This window comes from Phyllostomus discolor, chromosome 5 (assembly GCF_004126475.2).
Source record: "Phyllostomus discolor isolate MPI-MPIP mPhyDis1 chromosome 5, mPhyDis1.pri.v3, whole genome shotgun sequence".
Classification (NCBI taxonomy): domain Eukaryota; kingdom Metazoa; phylum Chordata; class Mammalia; order Chiroptera; family Phyllostomidae; genus Phyllostomus; species Phyllostomus discolor.
In genome coordinates, this window is record NC_040907.2 from 33,353,378 (window position 1) to 33,372,637 (window position 19,260).

Sequence of the window (19,260 nt, forward strand, 5' to 3'; positions counted from 1 at the left end):
ACAGAGCTCAATTGCTTCATGTCAGCAGCCTTGTTCTGGCACACATAGGAAATTCTGTTTGGCAAGCAGGTGTGGATGGCCAGCTGAACTGCCTGGTGTAGGAGAAAGGCCATGAGGTATGAACTCAAGCTGACCTGGGCTTCAAGCCCTGTTCTGACGCTGTGACTTTGACCAAGTTACTTAACTTTTCTGAGCCTCAGTTTCCTCATTGGTAAGATGGGGCTGACAATATATTTGGGGGGGTTACATGAGATGATGGGTGCATTCAGCCCATTCCACCTTACAGAGATGCATTCAGTCCATTCCACCCTACAGAGATAAGAAGAGGGGTCCTAATCTTTGGTTTTCCTAATGCCTGAGCCCTGATTGGCCACCATGTGTTGCCACCACTATCCATCCCCAACTCCACCACTTCCAAGGATATAACCCAAATTCCTCCATCCTTCTTAGGAACTTCAACTCCAAGACCATTGCTTCCTCCCATAATAATGGTTTATTCAACAATCTGTACTGGAACTATCCAGATTTCTCAGTTCTGGGCCCACTGCCCACACCCAGCCACGTGACCTGGGGCCAGCATCACTGATATGTTGTTGAACTAGGCAGAGAGCACTTTGAGTTCAGGGACACAGTCCTTATCAATGGCTGGAACAGAATAGGTGTCCAGTAAAGGTTTCTGAAACTCTGAACATAAAGTTGTGCTGTTCTTCCTCACTACATTGCCTCTTCCTGTGTTATTCCATTCCCAGCATATTGTCTTTCCAACCTGGGTGGTGGGTCAAGTGTTTTCCACTGTAGCTTGCCACATGTTGGTGTGGCCTCAGAGGAAACCATGGACCATTGAGGAAAAAGAACATGCTACCTTCTTTTCCCACACCTGTCAATGTCATTCCAACCTCCAAGCCCGTCTCCATAGGTGTCTTTCTCCTGGTGTCCCTTCTTCCACTTCTCCATCTTCACCGGCCCAGGCATGAAGCACAGGACAGAAGGCCTCGCTAGATGGAGAGTCTGACATGAGGAGGCTAATTTCCTGCATGATTCAGCCCCCAGAAGAGTTATGTGGCCCAGCCACATGGCTTCTAGAGCCACTGACGAGTTGTCAACACTCTTTCTCAGGAAAATGAAGGCGTCAACGGAGTCTGACCCTCGAGGGACTTGGAGAAGGCTGGGACATCTGTGTGTGATATCTGCTGGCCAAAGACCAGTGCATTCCCCAGAGTGAGAAGGGAGGGACTTCTCTTCTAGAAAGTCTTGTTTTGTGGTTGTAGGCTGAACAGGGCAATGCTATGACTGGGTGTCCTAAATCCGCGCAGTGCACATGCTGCACAGGTGTAGGCAGCAGCCACTTTGTGCCCGATAGGGCCAGCACAGAGTTGGTGCTCAGGGGCTTTTTGGCAAATGGATAAATGAAGAAATGGAGTTCTTACTCTCTCCCCAACCATGGAAAGGATGACTGGCAGCCCTGGCAGCACCAGCATACTTAGATTTGATGCAGTTATAAGACAGGCAACCCTGCAGGCTTCTGAGTGGAGGGGGAACACAGAAAGCTTGGACTCGGAAGGATTAGTTCTGGAAACATGGACCTCACAGGCTTCCCTTCATTCCTTGAACTTGGGAAAGAATGTGAGATGATGTTGTACCAACAAATAAATATTTTTTCAATCAGTGAATGAACGGGTGACTGAAGCGGCTGAGAGGCAGAAGAGTGACGGTGGGTGATGTGAATGTGGGTCCTGGAGTCAGACAACCAGAACAACTTGGGCTGGACTCTCTTTTGCCACTACCCAGTGGGGTGGTCTCTATAACTAGCAAGTGACTTGGCCTCTCTGAGACTCAGTCCAGAAATTGGTAACATGGGAGTAATGTATTTATTGTCCGTACTCAGACACTTACGACAGCAAAAGCTCATACATAGTTACAGTCAGGAATATTAACAAGAGGGGGCCAGTCTCCCCTAATCGTGAACCTGGAATGTCCTAGACAAACAAACCAAGACACATGTTCACCCTGTTAGGTGGCTCCTCTAGCTCCTCAATAGCTCAGCACCCCATCAAAGCATGGATTCCCCATGTTCTCTTGTGCAGGTCTGGCTCCCCACCCCTGGCAGCAGACTCAGTCTGAGGGTGCTCCATGACCCTTAGCTTGATACAGGTTTGGACAGTGGAAGTTCTCAGGAGTCTGTTGGATGAATGGGGTAAAGAAAGGGGATGAGATGAGTCTACTGAGGTAGGTGATGCATGAAGACCTGCCCCAGTCCTGGTTGTGGGTCAGGGGAGTCTGCACTGATATCATACCTCATGGCCCCACTCTGGCTCTGCCCAGCCGGTCTTCTCATCACCCCATCTCAGACCCACCCCTCTAGGGCCCTGGGGACTGGACATGTCTTCTTTAAAATCTTACGCTGCATCCTGCACTTAAACTTGTCACAGAAGAGTTAAGGCTGCCGACAGTTCTAATGACATCATTAATTGGTTCCCATCTCCACCCTGGCCCAAACCCAGGCCCCATCCTTGGTGTGGAGTGAAGGCCCATTAGTATGACACAGGCAGAGAATGCCAGCCAGCCAATGGGCAGCCCAGGACCCACAGTATCTAGCCCAACTCCTTTGCAGCTTTAATGCTAAACTTTCTGGTTGCTGTCCTCATTAATTTTTTTTTAGTTCTCTAAGGAAGGAATGGAGATTCATCTTTCTACAAATGCACACTCTTGCTCAGGAAGCAGAGCAGGGAGGGCCCCTGCCTACACCCTTGACAGAGGGAAGAGGAGTAGAACGCTGCCTTCATGGCTCTCTGACGGTTCTGAAGGCCTTCGCTTTGTTATCTCTGTCTCTGCCCCCACCCAAAGCCACCCCTTACTGTAGCCTGTGCCCTCAGAGGGGAAAGGTGATGAAGCCAGCCCCATCCCCCAGGCTAGCTGTACAAAACTGCCATTCAGTTAAAACTTCTATGCACTGTGCTCTGCACTTCCTAACACCGATCTTACTTAATCCCTACAACATATGTAGTCCACCTACCAGAGACAAATAGTGGTCCTGGACACAGGCTCAAAGGCAATCTGAGCTTGACATCCCTTGAGGTCACCCCAGGCCTCCCTCCCTCAACTTAGTGTCACCCAAGCCTGGCAGGGCCCTGTCCTGCACATTCTGCCTCCTAGCCCAGCCACACCATGGCCAGGACATCTTGAGTGGTGACCAGGTCACCTCTGCAACACAACTCTGTCTGCTCATGGCTTACCATCCTTACCCTAAAGATGACACAGGGCAGGGCTCTGTCACAAAGCACATGGCTGGTGAAATGCCAATGAGTTTCATGGTGTCTGAGTTCTTCTCTCCTCCCTTCCTCCGCTACTGAGAGTCAGAGCTTTCAGAGTCCTGAGCCTCTTATCTCTGGCTGGGTCATGTACCTTACTACATTCGTTCATGCAACAGTTGCTCACTCACGCACACTCACTGCCAGGCCCTGTGCCAGCACTGGGACCGAGATGAGCACCGCACCCTTGCCCTCAAGGAACTCCGGGTGTAGTGAGATGGCACGTGGACAGAAAGACACGGCTGGGCCCCTAACCCAAACTCACCCTTCTCCAGCTCTCTCTCACTTCTAGATTGTTCACATGCAGTTTCTTCTGCTGGAACAACCTTCCTCCTCCTGTCTGTGGCCAATGCAGGTTCTTCTCTGACCTCTCATCTTGCAGGAATCTTTCCTTCTTTACTCAGTGCCCGTCTCTACCCCCAAGCCCATCTGAATTCCTACTCCTGCCACAAACTCCAATTCATCCTCTACTCTCCCTCAAAGCAAGGATCACACTTTGGTGTGATTGCTGGTCAAATCTTCCCATCTCTCCTCTGAGCCTGTCAGCCCCAAGAGGGCAGCTCTCTTGGGCTTCCCCATATCCTTTATCATAATGCTGAGCCTGCCCTGTTCTGTGCCAGGAGCTGCTTTAGCCAGTTGGGATACAGTGATGAATAAAACAGATCCAAGTGGCCCTCAGGGAGCTTCTGCTTTAGTGGGGAAGGACAGACAATAAATAACCACTAACTAGTGAATCAGATATATAAGTGTGTGAGAAAATGATAAATGCCATGGGGGAAAAACAGAGCATAAGAAAGGGGGTGAGAGCATGGGACTGAGGCTCAGGCTGAAGTTCTTGGTCAGCTAGTTGGGGCACTCCTCACTGAGATGATGTTATTTGAATTAAGTCTTGATGGCAGAGCAGGGGTGAACCATAGTGACACCCGGGGAAGGGCATTCGCAGCAGAGGGAACAGCCCGTGCTGAGGTGAAGCATGCCAGCTGGCTTCCTGGAGCAGTAAGGAGGCCTGTGCAATTGGAGTGGCGGGTGTGAAGGGAGGGAAGAGGACATGGGGTTGGGGGAGGAGATTATGGGGTCACACAGGGCCATTGCAGGGACTCTAGCTTTCCCCCTGAGGGGCATAGAGAGCCACTGCAGTGTCTTGAGCAGGGAAGTGGCCTATTCTGACTAATTCAACTGCTTCACAAATGAATGGAGATTCAAGCACCATGACATAGAAAGCATGGTGGGGGCCTAGAGTTGCCTGGAAGAATATCTCACTCCCTCCAGTGTGTCTGGGGGGAGTTTCTCAGAGGAGGTGATGTTTGACCAGGGGGAAGGAGACTAAACATGGGCAGACCGGTCTGAAAGGATAACCTGAATTGGGGAAGAGCTGTCTGTGGCACAGGTCAGCAGGACAAACTCTGTGCCGTGGGGCACCTGGACTATGTCAAGGTCAGCAGAGAGCAGGACATGGAGGGCCTTGAATGCTGGACAAAGTTTCTTGGAATTTATCACAAGGGCAATGGGAAGGCCTGGTGGGGCCATGCTCCACTTCTTGGATTCCCACCCACTGTCTCAGCCGGAACTCAGCCTGTGGGTGAGTTTTTCTCTAGGCCTCGAATCAAGGCAGAACACTCTGGGCCAGACTCCAGCCCAAGCTCTGAGTAACTGTGGGCTTTCCCTTCCCTGGGCTTTACTTTCCCCCGATACTGAACTGAGCCTCCCAGAGGACTCCCTGTTCTTCCAGGCTAAGCTTCTAGGGTCAAGTACTGCTCTTTATAATTTGATAACCCAACAACTAATGAGTGGTGCAGCCTTGCACATGTCTCTTCCCCTCTCTGAGCCTCAGTCTCTCCATCTGTAAAACGGGGATCCCAATAGTTCCTGCTTACCATGGCTGGAGAGAAAGTTGCCTGAACTTGACACATAGTTGGTGTCTAATAAATGCCAGGTGGGCCTGACTTTGGGAACTAGTAACCCAGAGGCTGCCTGAGCTGGAGGAGGGGGACCTCACCTGTGACGTGTCATGGTTGAAGATGACGGCATTGAGATCCCCGCAGTTGTAGTGCTTGATGAGGTCCTCTGTGGTGTAAGGGGCCTGCAGGCTCCCGGCCCGCACGCTCTCGTGCTGCAGCAGGGTCTGGTTCAGGGCAAATAACACCTGGGCAGAGGAGAGAAAGAGAAATAAGGACTGTGTTCAGGGACCTGGCTGAGGTCCCTGACACCTTCAGGACTGGCATTCCTCCCTCTGGACTTTGGGGCAACAGGCCCTGAAACAGAGAAGGTGTGTGGGGCCAGCATCAGCTGGCACGGTCTCAGTGTTTCCACATTTCCAGCTCCTTACTCACTGGCCTGTGAACACATGCAGCCTGTTCTCATCTCCAGCCCTCTGCCCAAACAGGTCCCCACTCCTGTACTGAGTATTAACATCTCATCTAACAATGGGACAAAATGAGAACCCTAGTTGTACCTGGGTTTTAGGATGATGGGTACATTTTACTTTGGGCTCCTTTCTTTTCCTCTGTTTAGGAAAGTTCTATAATAAGCACAGACTCATTTTGTAATCAAGAACACCCCCAAACAAAGCAAACAAACAAATGACCAAAACAAGTTCAGATGTCAAAGCCTAACCCAGATGCCACCTGCTCCAGAAGTCGTCCTCACACTAGGCAAAGGCTTAGGGGCTGGACTCCCCAAGTGAGACCACGCTGACATGTAGCATGTGTTTCCTCAAGGGCCTCTATGCTCTGGGCCATGGTGCTGGGCCCTGGGCACACAGCTATGTCCCAAGCAGACCTGCCAGGCATCGGATCACTTGGAGCACTACAGAGAATATCAGATACCCAGGTTCTACCCTGGAATTGGAATCTCTGAGGTGGAGCCCAGGGTGTGTATTTTAACAGGCTCCTTGGGAACTTCTCTGCAGCCTGATTGCTTCTGGCATTTGAAGACCATGGGTCTAACGAAACACGGCTTGGTTGAGGTACGAGGGCCCTGAGAGATGATCTGAAGTGTCCCATGAAACTGAAACTGAGGCCCATGAAGGAAAGGGACTTGCTCAATTTTACACAGTGATTGTATCCCAGACTCCCTTGGCCAACAATAAGGAGGAGCCTGGCATTATCTGAGTTATCTAGCACAGATATAGGGAAAGACTTGTTGCAATTCCTGCGCAAAATGTCAGAAGGTGGTCTCTGGTGACCTGTCCTGTCGGTCCTCAGGCCTTGCTTATTCTGTTTGCACACTGTCTTGGATGGCAGCCCCCCAGCCTCCTGATTCACACCAATGCTGGCCCAAGCATCTCTCACTGGGTCCACGGCATTAGACCCACCCCATGCCTTCCCTATAGACCCCCTCTTCTCCCAACTATCCCATATTCTTCTACCACAGTCAACTTCTAAAAGCATAAATCTGATGATCTCTTTCTCTCTCTTTTTTTTTTTTTTTGCTCAAAACTTTCATGGGTGCCTCCCGCCCTCAGGACAAAGGTCTAGCTCTTCAAGAGAGTCTTTGAGGCAGTGACACAGATTCTGCTGCTCAATGACCTCATTTTCTACCCAGCCCTTGTGTCTCCAAATGTTCAACAACTCAGCAATCTCTGTGCCTTGCACATGCTCTTCTGTGCACCCCACCTCCATTCTCCACTTGCAGATTCAGATCTGGCTGTGCAGGCTCGGCACAGATGTCTCCTCCACTGAACTTCTCTGGCCCCTCCGTGGGGCTCCCAAGGTCTCTCTGCATTCATGCCCTGGGCCAAGGAACTCAGTGCCTCCCTCCCATTCTGATTCTAGACTTGCTCTATAGCCAATGGGATATTAGTAACCGCTTCAAACAGTGGCCTGAAAAGTGCAAATGTGCTGCTTCCTCTTGCACCTCCACCACTGCCCTGAGCAGTCCAGGCCAGCCTGATGGGGCATGAGACATGTACACAGCCACATTGCTTCAGTTCTCCCACCACGGCCATCCTAGTCCAGCCAACAGTCAGCCAGCTTCCAGACATGCAAGCAAGCCCAGCAGAGCCTACTTGCACCTGGGCCCCGATGGCTGAGCAAACGCCCGCCCACCACTGTTGCCACACAGCACAGTTGTGGTGACACTTCCATCCATGTTTCCCTCCACTGGGGTGTGAACATTAGATTGTAACCACTGTTAGTTACTTGTCTCTTTCATTAGGCTACCAGCTTCTCGAAAGCAGGAAGTGCCCCTCACTGATTTTGTATTTGCAATTATCATCATGGGTCCTGGTAAAGACAGCATGTTACCCTCTCCTTTCCTTAGCACTTTGACACCCTCTGTGGCCACTTCATAGTTCAAAGCTGCTTAGTAATCCCTCAGACTAGCCCCTAGAATTTTGGTACTCTGTCTGCCTTTGGGTCAGAACACCAACACATAGCGGAAGTTCCCACCAAGTGGCATCAGCTACATGGTCCCAGAATATATAATATGAACAGAAAAGCTCATTTAATAATAGGTTCACAAAATCTGGCGAAAAATACTGTCATGGGCAATGGGGCCAAACTGTGCTCGTTAGGTCACCTCCATCCATCTCCTCCCACTTTTGCTCCTCACGGTCAGGAGAGTTGGACTGAACTTGGATGCAGCCGCCCAGTCTGCTCCCCATAATGAGCTGGCTGGAGATGAGGTCAGACCCCAGCACCCCACCTCTGGGCCTTCTCCAGGTTCTGGCCACTACCCCTGAAATTCAATCTGCAGCCACCTGGTGCAGGGTGTTGATGGCAGCATGGTGGCTGTGGATGGATCACAGGAGGCAGTAGACCTGTTGCTGAGGACATTGCTAAGGCAACAGGCACTTCCTCCCACATGGCACATGCCTTGGATGAAAGCATCCGTGTCAAGCTGGAATGCTCTGCTTCCCTCCTCTGGGGCCTGAGACACATGGACCTCCTGGGACCACACTCTGCCACTGCACACACCTGCCCCGATGCTTCTCAGAGTAGGGCTGGCCAAGCACCACCTGGCCTGCGATGAGGTCATCTGCCCAGGCATGCAGAAGACACGCCTGGAGGAGAAATGGCTCCCTTGGACCTTCTTAGCCACATGTAGTCATTTCCTCAGTCATGTGGCCCTCATGGAGCTGAGAGGTGTTCTAGTGAATTAAGCATGTGACAATCGGTAAGGTGCTAAGAACAATTCTGGCATGTAGAGAGTGCTGGATAAATGCTTGCTAAATGACACTTGGAAGAAAATAGTTAGACCTTAACTTTTCTCGATTGGAACTGGAAGAGCCCCTGGAGGTCATCAGGTCCAGTGGTTTTTCAAACATTTTTTAGCCATGGAATACTTTCTTTGTTATTGTTTTCCAGAGGGATTATTTGTAATTCAAAATGTGGAGCAGATAAAAATGGAAACTTCCCTGATTGACATAAGGGAGGATGATTGGAGCATGAAGTCCTGCTAGTTCAAGGTCCCCTGCAGCAGGGACTCCCAAAACTTCTTTGTGGAATCCATGGGTACCCTGGAGCCCAATTTGAGGACCACTGATCTCATGCTGTGCCCTCTACACATAGGAGAGAAGAGGAGATAGCGGCCCAGAATAGGTGCACCCAAGGACACACTGTGAGCTAGTAGTAGAGTGGGCTCACACCCAAGTCTCCTGACACCCTGACCAGGATGCTTTGCTGTACCCTGGACCTCTGGGGCTGGATTTCCAGCTGTCCACTGGCATAGTCTATGTTCATCCTGCACACATGGCCATGCCCATTTTCTTTCTGGAGCCTTGTGAAATAGCCAGAAATGGTCATAGAGTATTTATTATTAGCTTATTACTGATAGAAAATTGAGGCCATATGATTGAAGAGGCCTCCCTAGTGTGGCACAGCAGGGTGTGGTGGGCTGGGACTGCGACCTGAGCCTGTCGTCTGGGAACCCTCCTACCTCTGGGTGGGGTTTGGTGCCTCCCAGAGACCCCACTGTTTCCCTTGGTCTTAGTGCTTATCCCAATGAAGGGTCCATTGCAGACAATTCCCTGTGCTCTGGCTGTCTAGACTAAGAGCTTGGCGAGGGCAGGAAGCCTGCCTCTTCATTCACTGTTGAACTGCACACATTCAGGAACTGCTTCAGAAGGGAGGGAGCTGACCCTGAATCATGGGTCTTTTTCCCCACACCTACCACCCCATATCCATCATTTGCAACTTATGATGTAGTTCTCACCCAGCCATTACTAGGATCACTATGTTTATTGAGCACTTACTAGGTGTCAGGAATCCTTTAAGCTCATATTAATTTAGTTAATCTTTACAACAGCTCTGAGGCAGGGATAATATTAACTCCATTTAGTAGATTAAGAAAAGGTGAAAAAACAACAAAGAGGCATTCATTCATCAAAGATGACAAAACTGGAGGGGGTGGGACATGCACCTGAACGTGGGCAGTCCAGCTGTGGAACCATTCCCTTGGTTTAACTGATCACCAGTGCCTCCTCTTGCTCTCTCTGGGAGACAGCCTGCAGGGATAGTACCCCTACTGCAAGTGGAAAACCAAAGAAGCAGAAAGACATGGCCCAAAGAGGGGAAAGACAAGCCCAAGACCACATAGCTTGTAAAGCACAGAGCCAGAATTTGAAATCATGTCTGTCTGGCTCCAGAGCAGGTCCCACAACCACACTTCAAAGTAAAATGTGCTCCATCATGAGCATTCTTGGCACTTCCAATAGACATAGAGAAGCGACACTCATTCATTCGTTTGACAAACATTTACCTTCTGTTGATTCTCTGCAGGGATCTGGGATTGGTGAATTAATTGGGCTTTGTTTCCATACACACGGAGCTCATCTTGGAGGCAGACTTGCCTGCCGAATGGCCATGGCAGTAAGAGTGGTTAAGGGGCGCCTTGCCCTGACTGCTGTCTCCCTCCCGTTCACCCTGAATTCCTGAGCCTGTGCTGCTCCCAGACTCCCAGGCCTTGATGACTTCTGCTCCCGGACTCTTTAGAATAACATACCCTCCTTGCCTGTAGCCTCGGTGGCCCACTCTAGGATAATGTTTATGATAAGGCTTTGACATGGAATAACAAACACCAGGTGAAGGCTAGAGTCGCCTTGCTGCCCCTGGATGTCTGTGTGCGAAGGCCTTGCCACCAAGAGCCCCTGAACATCCCAGGGGCCCCCCGCTTCAGTGCTTGCTGGCCAGGAGCTGGCCTGCGGCGTCTGCTGAATGTAGGCCCGGAATTTAAACACATCTTCAAACACGGGCCTAGAATGGAGTGAGGCAGGCGCCAGGAGGGTGCGGATGGGTTTATTGTTCCAGATTAGTCTAGTAAACAGTCCTAAATGGGCTGGAGTGGTGAACACTGAGGCCTTGTGTTCACTTGACAGCTCAGCAACGTCATTATGAGAGGAAGGGAGCAGGGCCCCCTTTGTCAGGAAGAATGTGGAACCCGTAGATCCTTTGGACAGTCTGGGCTCGCAGGCTGGGGTGTTGAGCTCTTCTAGCAGGGGTTTGGCGATACTCAGGGAGCACCTGCCATGTGCCAGGCCCTGTCCTAGATGCTGGGGATTTAGTCAGGGACAAAAGAGACCCAAATCCTGCTCTCATGGAGCTGACTGCCATATAGGGGGTGGAGGGGTGAGGGGGGAGAATGGAGAATAAATGAAATATTTAGTAAAATATTAATATTTGGAATGTTAGAGACACAACAATGATTCCATTGAACTGGAAGTTAAGTCTGCCCCTGGCTACTTTGGGCTCCTCATGCCCCTGCATCAACAGGCAAAGACAGGAGTTACTGCGCTGGCTGAGTGACTGGCCCCTACCACTGTGGGGGAACTGGACCACACTCCACAGTAAGGAAGAGTAAGTACAGAGTTCAGCAGTTCTCTTAGGACATGTCTTACTATTACTGCACACTGTGCTTAACCAACATCAGTGAAAACCTACAACCCAATCCAGGCAGGACTATGAATGGCCCCAAACCTGTAGGAATGAAGGTTTGGGTAACCCTACCAGGTAAAGAACCACAACTAGTACATACGAAAGGCAAAGGGAATATGGCCGTGGAAAGGGAAGAAGGTGATTATAAAGACCATCTCTGACCACGTCACCAGTTACAGAAACAAGGACTCTCGTCAGGACTAGTTCCTTCTTATTTTGTTAAGAACGTATGTACGTGTATGCAAAATTTTTGTTTCCTTCTCTTCTTTTTCTGTTCTCCTCCCCCATCATGTAACATAAGATATACTGACTTTATATCATAGTATTTAAGTATTGTTAACTTTATATCATATTTATAAGTTATAGGATGTCAAGGAAAAGAGTAAATGTCACACAAGTATGTTCTAGGGAAGGCATTAGTGCATTTTGGGTGTAGGCAGGATCACTGTATCATGTTAGATGGAATTATGACCTTGTTATTATCTTTATTTTCAGATTAAGTATGGTTCAAGGAGATACATATGGGTTGGAATGGTGAACACTGAGTTGGTGAACAATGGTGAACAATGGTGAAGTTGGCAAGGGGGGGACTTGTGATGTTGACTTTATTACATTAGCATGTCAGATTCCATGAGTCGTTATAAGGATGTTGAGAAACCAGCCCACCCCATAATTTTCCTGGAAATGGGATTGTTATTCCCACATGACAAATAAGGAAACTGAGGCCCTGAGATGGTCAAGTTAATTGCACAAGGTCTCACTTTGAAGAACTGGAGCAGGGATTCAAACACAGGTCCAGCTGACAGGCCCTAAGTGCTCTGATCCCTGTAGGCACAACCTGAAAGCCACCTCCACCCAACCACTGGGAGGAAGGACAGACATAAACAAGAAAGTAGGGGCCAGTGTGCAAGACCCAAATTCTGAGCAGTCAGCTGGGAGGGAGAACGAGAGCTAGAACCCTAGCCATGGGGCCTGGTCAGAGCTGACATATGAGGAGAGGAGAAAGGTCATCTTTGCCAAGGTAACCCCACCTGGAACACAGCCTCCCCGAATTGTTTTCATTCTTGGCCTGGCCTGACAGAACCTCGCTCAGACCCACATTTGTGCAGGGGTCTTCTTCCCAGCCTTAGAGTGAGGACCTTCCCCTCGCTCCCTTTCTGCCTAGATCCCTCTTCTACCCACGGGCTCACACTCCCATTTCACCTGTCCGCAGAAGCTCCTTCCCCAGGAGGACTTCCCTGGGCCATGGAATGGGCAGGTCCCCTGCTTAATGCCCCCAAAGCACCTGACATTTCCTGAACCTTTGCATTCCCCCTGTTTCCCTGCTCGAAGGTGACGCATGAAGGTCAGGCGAATCATGTGTCCTTGAGCTGTTTCTCCAGTAGAGAGCACAGTGCCTGACCTGCATAGTAAAGGCTTCATAAATACTTGTAGAATGAATGAATGAATCAAGAATGAATGAACGAACAAATGAATGTATGATTGAATGAATGAATGAAAAGCTGAATGAGCTGAATGAGCCACCCAAATCCCATCCCAAACAGCTCCCTGCTGGGACCCTGTGCCCCTAGGGCACAAAACTAGGAGAGCTGAGTCCCCTGGATCATGGATCACGTCAGTCTGTCAGCGCCCTGGGTCAGAGAAGAGGGCAGCTCTACCTGGCAGGAAGCCTTCTCCAGCTGGGGGGACATTTCCTCAAAGGTTAGAACCCACCAGGCTATGAGTGAGCTTTATTTATTTATTCTCCTTGCCCCATTGGCAGCACCAAAACAGTGCCAACACCTTCCCTGCTTGCTTCTCAGTATCCTGAGTTCCCTGTGCCTGTGCCACAGAGTCCAATCTCCGAACACCGGGCTGCTAGGTGTCGGACATCCAAGCAAACACAGGTTTCCTGGAGGTTGAACTGGCTCTGGGCTGGGAGGCAGGACTAGGATATAGTCACCATCTGAATCTCCACTAGGAAGCCCTGGGCAAGTCACTTTTCTTCCCTAGGCTTTGTTTTACCCACCCATGAAAAGGATCAATTCACACATCCATTGAACAAATGTTTACTGAGCACTTAAATACCAGATGTTCCAGGCCCTGGAGGTACACAGTAAGCAAACAAAGATCCCTGCCCTAATGGAACTTTCATTTCAGCTGGAGGAAGCTGGCAATAAATAAAAACAACTAGTAAAATACCTTTGTTGGAGAATGACCATTGCTAAGGAGGAAATAAAGCAAGGAGTTTAGGAAGAGTGTGTGTGTGTGTTGGGGGTTGACATTTTAGATGGGACATCCAGGAAAGGCACAGGGAGAAGTGGCATTTGAGAGGAGATCTCATGGAGATGAAGGAGGTGGTCCTGTGGATATCTGAGAGAAGAGTGTTCTGGGCAGAGGGAATAGCAAGTGCAAAGGCCCTGAGGCAGAGCAGGCCTGATGGGGGTGAGGAGCAGGAAGAGGCCAGTGGGGCTGGAGAGAAGTGAGCGAGGGGAAACTAGTAGATGAGGTCTGCCTCAGGCAGGAACCCAACAGAAAACAGATGGTGCACTGTCAGTGAAGTGAGTTCCAATGAAGTAACTTCAGCTGAAAGGGTAATTGAAGCGTGTTGAATGATGGGAATATTCACAAGAGGTGTGGACAGGAGATAGTGGAGCTGGAGGAGTAGCAGCAGCAGCAGCAGCAGGAAAGCTTCCTGCTGCTGAGCCTTAAAGGGAAAGGGGTGGGTGGTCAGAGACCTAAACCCGACCAGAGCCACAGCCTTCAAAAGGCAGCATAGCTACCGCTCCCTGGCCTAGACCACGGCAGGCTGCCGGGAGGAGGGGGCCAGTGCGGACAGATACGTCCTAACTTCCTTCCCCTCCTGCCAGTGCTTCCCATTGGAATCAGGGTAAGGGAGCCCAGATGATGTCACATCAGTTCAGAGCTCAGAGAAGGGAGAGCAGAAGGTATGTCTGGAGAGGTAGAAGGGGATTTCCAGGACAGTCAGCAAGGCATGGCAGGGTGGGCCGTCGAGGCACATGCCGCAGGGCCGGTGGGCTGGAGCCTTTGGCTCCACCCTGAGTGTGATGGGGAGTCCAGGAGAGTGTGAGCAGAGGACTGTGGTGGCAGCTTTGTCGACATGGAAACCAGGGAGGCCAGAATGAAGCAGGGAGCTCAGCCTGAGGATGAAGGTAGCTCTGTCTTCCTCCCAAAGGGGGAGGAACCGAGCACGCTCCTCCCTTCCTCTCACCACACCCTATCCCAAACCTTCAGCCACAACCCAAAGAACCACTGACTTGGCCTCTAGCACAGATGTTCCCTGCTCCGTGGACGCCCACCCGCTGGACCCGGCAGTGTGGCCACATCCTCCATCTTCCCTGCAGTGTGGGCTGGCTGAGCTCTCTGTGCTTTCCTGGGCGGGCACTGGAGGCTGACTCACTCTAGCTTTCCTTCCTTCTTTTCTCTGAATGCCTAGTTTCTCCACCCAAAGACCACCCTTAAAGATCCCAGCTTTCCTCTTCTGTCCTTCAAGTCATGCCAGGAAATGCTCATAAATCCAGAGCCACCCACATGAGGAGATTAGCATTCTGCAGGAGAGGGAGGCTGATGGCTGGGCTGGGTCTGGGTGGGAGGGGTAGGCCCAGAAGCTGGGGTCTCCAGGAAAGGAGTTAGTGTGGAGTCTGCCTTGCTGGAGGGCAAAGGAGTCCCTCAATTTTCAGTTTTAAGTGCAGATAAGCCCAAGGGAGGCTGGAGACCCAGATTCTGGTTCTGCAGGCTCTGACCCAGCCCAGTTGTGAGATCCATTCTCTAGGTCACAGGATCCGCCTCAGAAGCCTGAGGATGTAAGACTACTTCTTAGCTCCGGAAGTCATGTTTTAGGAGCCCAACACTACTGGATAGTAATGTCTCACCATCCCATGATTAAAATTGTTTATAGTTCTGGGCACTTTGCATATGGAAGCTCATTTACTCTTTATAACAGCACTGTGAGGCCAACATTCCTGACCCCCTTTTACAGACAGGGAAGACAAAGCTCAAGGAAGAAGCGACATCCCATGCTGTCCCATTGTTGGGGCGCCGTAACCCAGGGCATTAGCTTTGCCCAGGCCCAGCACACGGAGCCCTCTCTGCCTCTGGTGCCAACCATCTGACACAGAGATGAATCTTTTTGGCTCCCCAGTAACTATTTCTGGTCTTCCAAATTGAATATATACCTGGCATGGAGGAAAAAAGGTCAAAATGCTTAGAATGTTTCAGAGAATCATCTAGGCCAACCCATTCTGTTATAAAGCTTTGAGGAACTTCAAGGTGGTGGAAGAGATGGGCAGAGAAACAGGTGAGTATAAAACTAAGTGATAAGTTATTGGTAAAAGGAGAAAACTGGGGGCTTTGAGGGCCTCAGAGAGGGTTTCAGACGCAGCCTGGGAGTCAGGCCTGTGCTTTAAGTGGGGCTGTGCAGGATGAGTGGGGTTGAGAGGGACGTGTGTCCCAGGTAGAGGGACAGGGAAGTGGGTGGCATGTTGAAAGAGGCACCAGGAGTCAGACCAGGAACAGATCCAGTGGTGAAGGGCCTTGGTCTTGGCCGTGGGCTCGGCACTCTGCCCAGCAGGGGTACTTCGCCCTTCTCTGTCTGATCTCCAGACAGTGGGCTAGTCACCTGGAGAGGCTGAAACAGAGGGGGACCCACAGATGAGCAGACTGAGAGACCTGCAGAGGGATGATGGTCTACACGGTAGGTGATTGGTCAGCAGTGACCCTGGTTACCATCATCATCGTCGTTGTTATTATTAAGCGGCTGCATCCAGTGGTTGGAGGTGTGTAGTTTTATGTTTCCTGCTGTCTCAGACCTGCCTGCTGACACAGCTGCCTAGACTTCAAAAGGCAAGTCTCCATTTTCATTTGCAAAATCAGTATGGAATTCCTAGAGGGCTTGTCTAATTCCTTCTGGTCTGACCACACGGCAATTACCAATTTGCAGGGGGGGAGGGGGGAGCCTCACAGGCCCTGCAGCAGTATGGGGACCTCTGATCGGCCTTGGTCCTGGGCGGCAGCCAGTGAAGACGGGACTGGAGCACGCACCTCCAGGTGGCCTGGGGTGGGAAGTGAGGGGCTGGCCCTGTGAGCCTGAGCCCTCCATGCTGGTGAATGAAATTGCTTGTCTGCAAAGCTATAGGCCACCAATGCTTCATTGATGAATGGTGCTTAGGAATAGAAAGGGCAGGGCTCTGACTCAGGTTCAAATCTGGGTCCTGCTGCATGCAGCCTGTGTGAAGTTCTTGTTCTGGATCTTTTGGTGATATGCTGCTATGAGAACATGGGACAGGGCCCTTCTGGGCCTCAGTTTACCCATCTGCCAAGTGGGGAGAATAATATTTGTCTTCCCTGCTCAGTTAGCTTGCATTCTAAAAACCTTGTAAGTCATTACTTGCTAAGCAGGAATGGGGTGGCCCTGAGGAGCCAGCGCATGTGGATTGGATTCTCATTCACTCCTCAGTGTTTAACATGGATTAGTTCCAGGCCCTGGGCTAGGTGCTGGGGCCATGTCACCAAATCAGTACCATTTCTTTCCCCAAGGAGTTGAAGGTCAGGGGTGGAGAGGAGCAAGGCAGGAGGTAGCCAAGGAAGACTTGCAACAAGATGCTAACAAAACTCAGGTCATTCATCACCCATGAAAGCTGGGCTCAGGGATGGACACAGCAGAAGGACAGGCTCATGCTGCCAGGGGAGGACCACACACAGGATTCCTGGAGAAGGTGATCCCGCAGGGACACCTGGAAGGAGCATGCACTTTTCACGCAGAAGAGCAAGAAAAGGAATTCCTGCAAGTGTTAACGCCCATGCAAAGGCTGGGAGAAGCTGGCGAGTTCTGGGAAATGCAATGACTCCCATTAGCTGGAGGGCAGTGTGTGGCTGGCGGAGGGCATGAGATGGGACTGGAGCAGTGAACAGAGGTGGGATCCAGAGCTCAGACTTTATCTGAGAGATCAGGGGAAGTGGCTGAAGTTATGGAGCAGGGATTGATCAAAGCAGGCTTTTGGTTTAGAAGCTGCCCTCTGGCTGCTGCCTGGAGACAGGATTTGAAGGGCAGAGACTGCAGTCAGGAGATAGTGTTAGCCCTCTCAAGGCCAGGAAAGGTGAGGAGGCCCCACTTGGGCCTGGGGGTTTGGGGGATTGCATGGAGGAAGTGAAGGCAGGCTAGAATTCCAAATCTTTCCTGGCTTGGATGTTTTAGAACCTTCTAACTCAGGGTTCTGAGTCTCTCTCCTTGCACATACTGCCCCCTCTCCTGGCCCCAAATTTTGGGACTGGGCCCTCACCCTCTTTTCCTCCACTTTAGGAAGCCTTGAACCCCACTCTGGCAGCCACTGGACAGAGGAGGAGCAGGTCCAGAACAGCAGGAAGGAAAGAAGGCTGCGTGGGCCTGGCACAGGACCCGTGGCCTTGACAGCCCGGGGATGGATGCTCTTGCTGGAATACATCAAAGGAGACAGCTGCATAGAACTTGACCTCACAGACAAAACTAAAATGCAGTGCCAACTTCTCCTGCTTTTTGCCTGTTCAAAGTCACAGGAGGTACTTCCTGGCGGCAAGGAGAGTTGCAGACTTTGACTCTGCCAAGAGAACATCAGACGAGGGGGGTCCTTAGAGGAGGATGCTGAGGCCCAGAGAGGGCAGGAAGGCGCCCATGGCCACACAGCGAGCTGGGGGTGAAGACTAAGGCAGGAATGAGGCATCTGTCTATTCTACTTAAGCAGCTCGGGTCTCCTATGCCCCCTTATCCCTTCCTTACCCCCCACCACAGAAAGGAAAAATGTTTTTAGACCCAAGGCAAAAGAATGTGGAACTGAAATCTGAGCCTTGGGCCTTGGGAATAGGACACAGAGAAGTTAGACACATTCTGGATGAGCAAAGATCTGCTTACACTGCAGATGGGAAATACTCAGGGCTTTCCAAGGCCTCCGTGTTGTGCAGGTCTGACCTGGGAGGGCAGGCCGAGGATGAGCCAATGGGAGCAGAGAAGGATCCCCAAAATTGCTGGTTAAAGGGCCGGTCTGCTTCTAGGATCCATCATGGGCAGAAGGAGGACGGCTCCAGCCCCTTGCCTGCCTGCAACCTTCTCATGGGGCCTTGAGCCCACGCTGGCTCTCTACTACCCTGCCTGGACTTGCGCCAGGGCCCTGCCAGGTCAGGGGTCCTTGCTGGCCCCCGCTAGTCCACACCCACACATCCTTCCTGCCCCACCTAGAAGCTTACCTCCTCTCAGAGGGCCTTCCTGCAGCCCCAGCCTCTGTCTGTCCCCCTTTGTGAGCTTCTGCAGTTGGGAGGTCCAATGTTCAGAGCCAGTGAGGGTGCTTTTTTACGAGTGGACGGAAGGAGCACTCTGGAAACCCAGATGTGGGGCCAGAGCTGGGCAAAAGCTCAAAGACAGGCCAGAGCCTTGGCATTAGGAGGGGCCTCAGAAATTGTGCAGTCCAGGGGTTCTCAGTGGAGGCATTTCTTTTCAAAGTCCACTCAGCCCCAGGCTCCTGCCACATCTCCTGGGGGACACGCCACAGTTGCAGGGAGAGGGGCTGCTGGTGGAGTGCCAGGGAGCTCATCCCCTGCCCGGCAGGCCCGTGCCGCAGCGGGGCACACATGCAGACTGGGGAAAGTGCCTCCCTTATTCTGTCTGAGGTCTGCCCCTGGAAGCTTCACCTCCCACTGGAAGAGCCAACCTGCTTCTGAGACGGGCGTCTGTTCCTCAGGAGATGAGGGCCCAGTGCCTTCACAGGACACGAGGGGGGCTCCTCGACACCTATCCTCTTGGTCACACCCAGGCCCATGCAGCCAGAGACTGGCCCTGGGAGGTCAGCAAGCCTGGGAGGCTCCCCCTCTGCTCCTCAGCCCCCCTTTGAAGGGGATCAGGTTCCCCCACAAACATAATTGAACAAAAATATGAGAGAGAAAAGGTCTTTGTTCTCCCATTTACAGCGTCAGAAAATATGTAACAAATTAGCCGTTTATGAGGTAAGAGAACGGGGCTGTGCGCTGCGGCCGGGAGGCAGGGCCGCCGTACAAGGAGGCCTTTCAGCGCTCTGAGTGTGGGGGGCGAGCCAAGCCTGGGAAGGACGGGCTCTGCC

At 51.4% G+C, this 19,260-nt stretch overlaps 1 protein-coding gene across 1 annotated transcript in view; it reads right to left on the minus strand.

The window, feature by feature from the left end:
* TRABD2B (TraB domain containing 2B) overlaps positions 1-19,260 on the minus strand; it is a 209,032-nt gene that overhangs the window by 34,366 nt on the left and 155,406 nt on the right. The window contains exon 3 of the mRNA XM_028513714.2: positions 5,305-5,451. Coding sequence (XP_028369515.1) covers positions 5,305-5,451 — 147 coding nt within the window. The remainder of the gene's footprint in view (positions 1-5,304; positions 5,452-19,260) is intronic.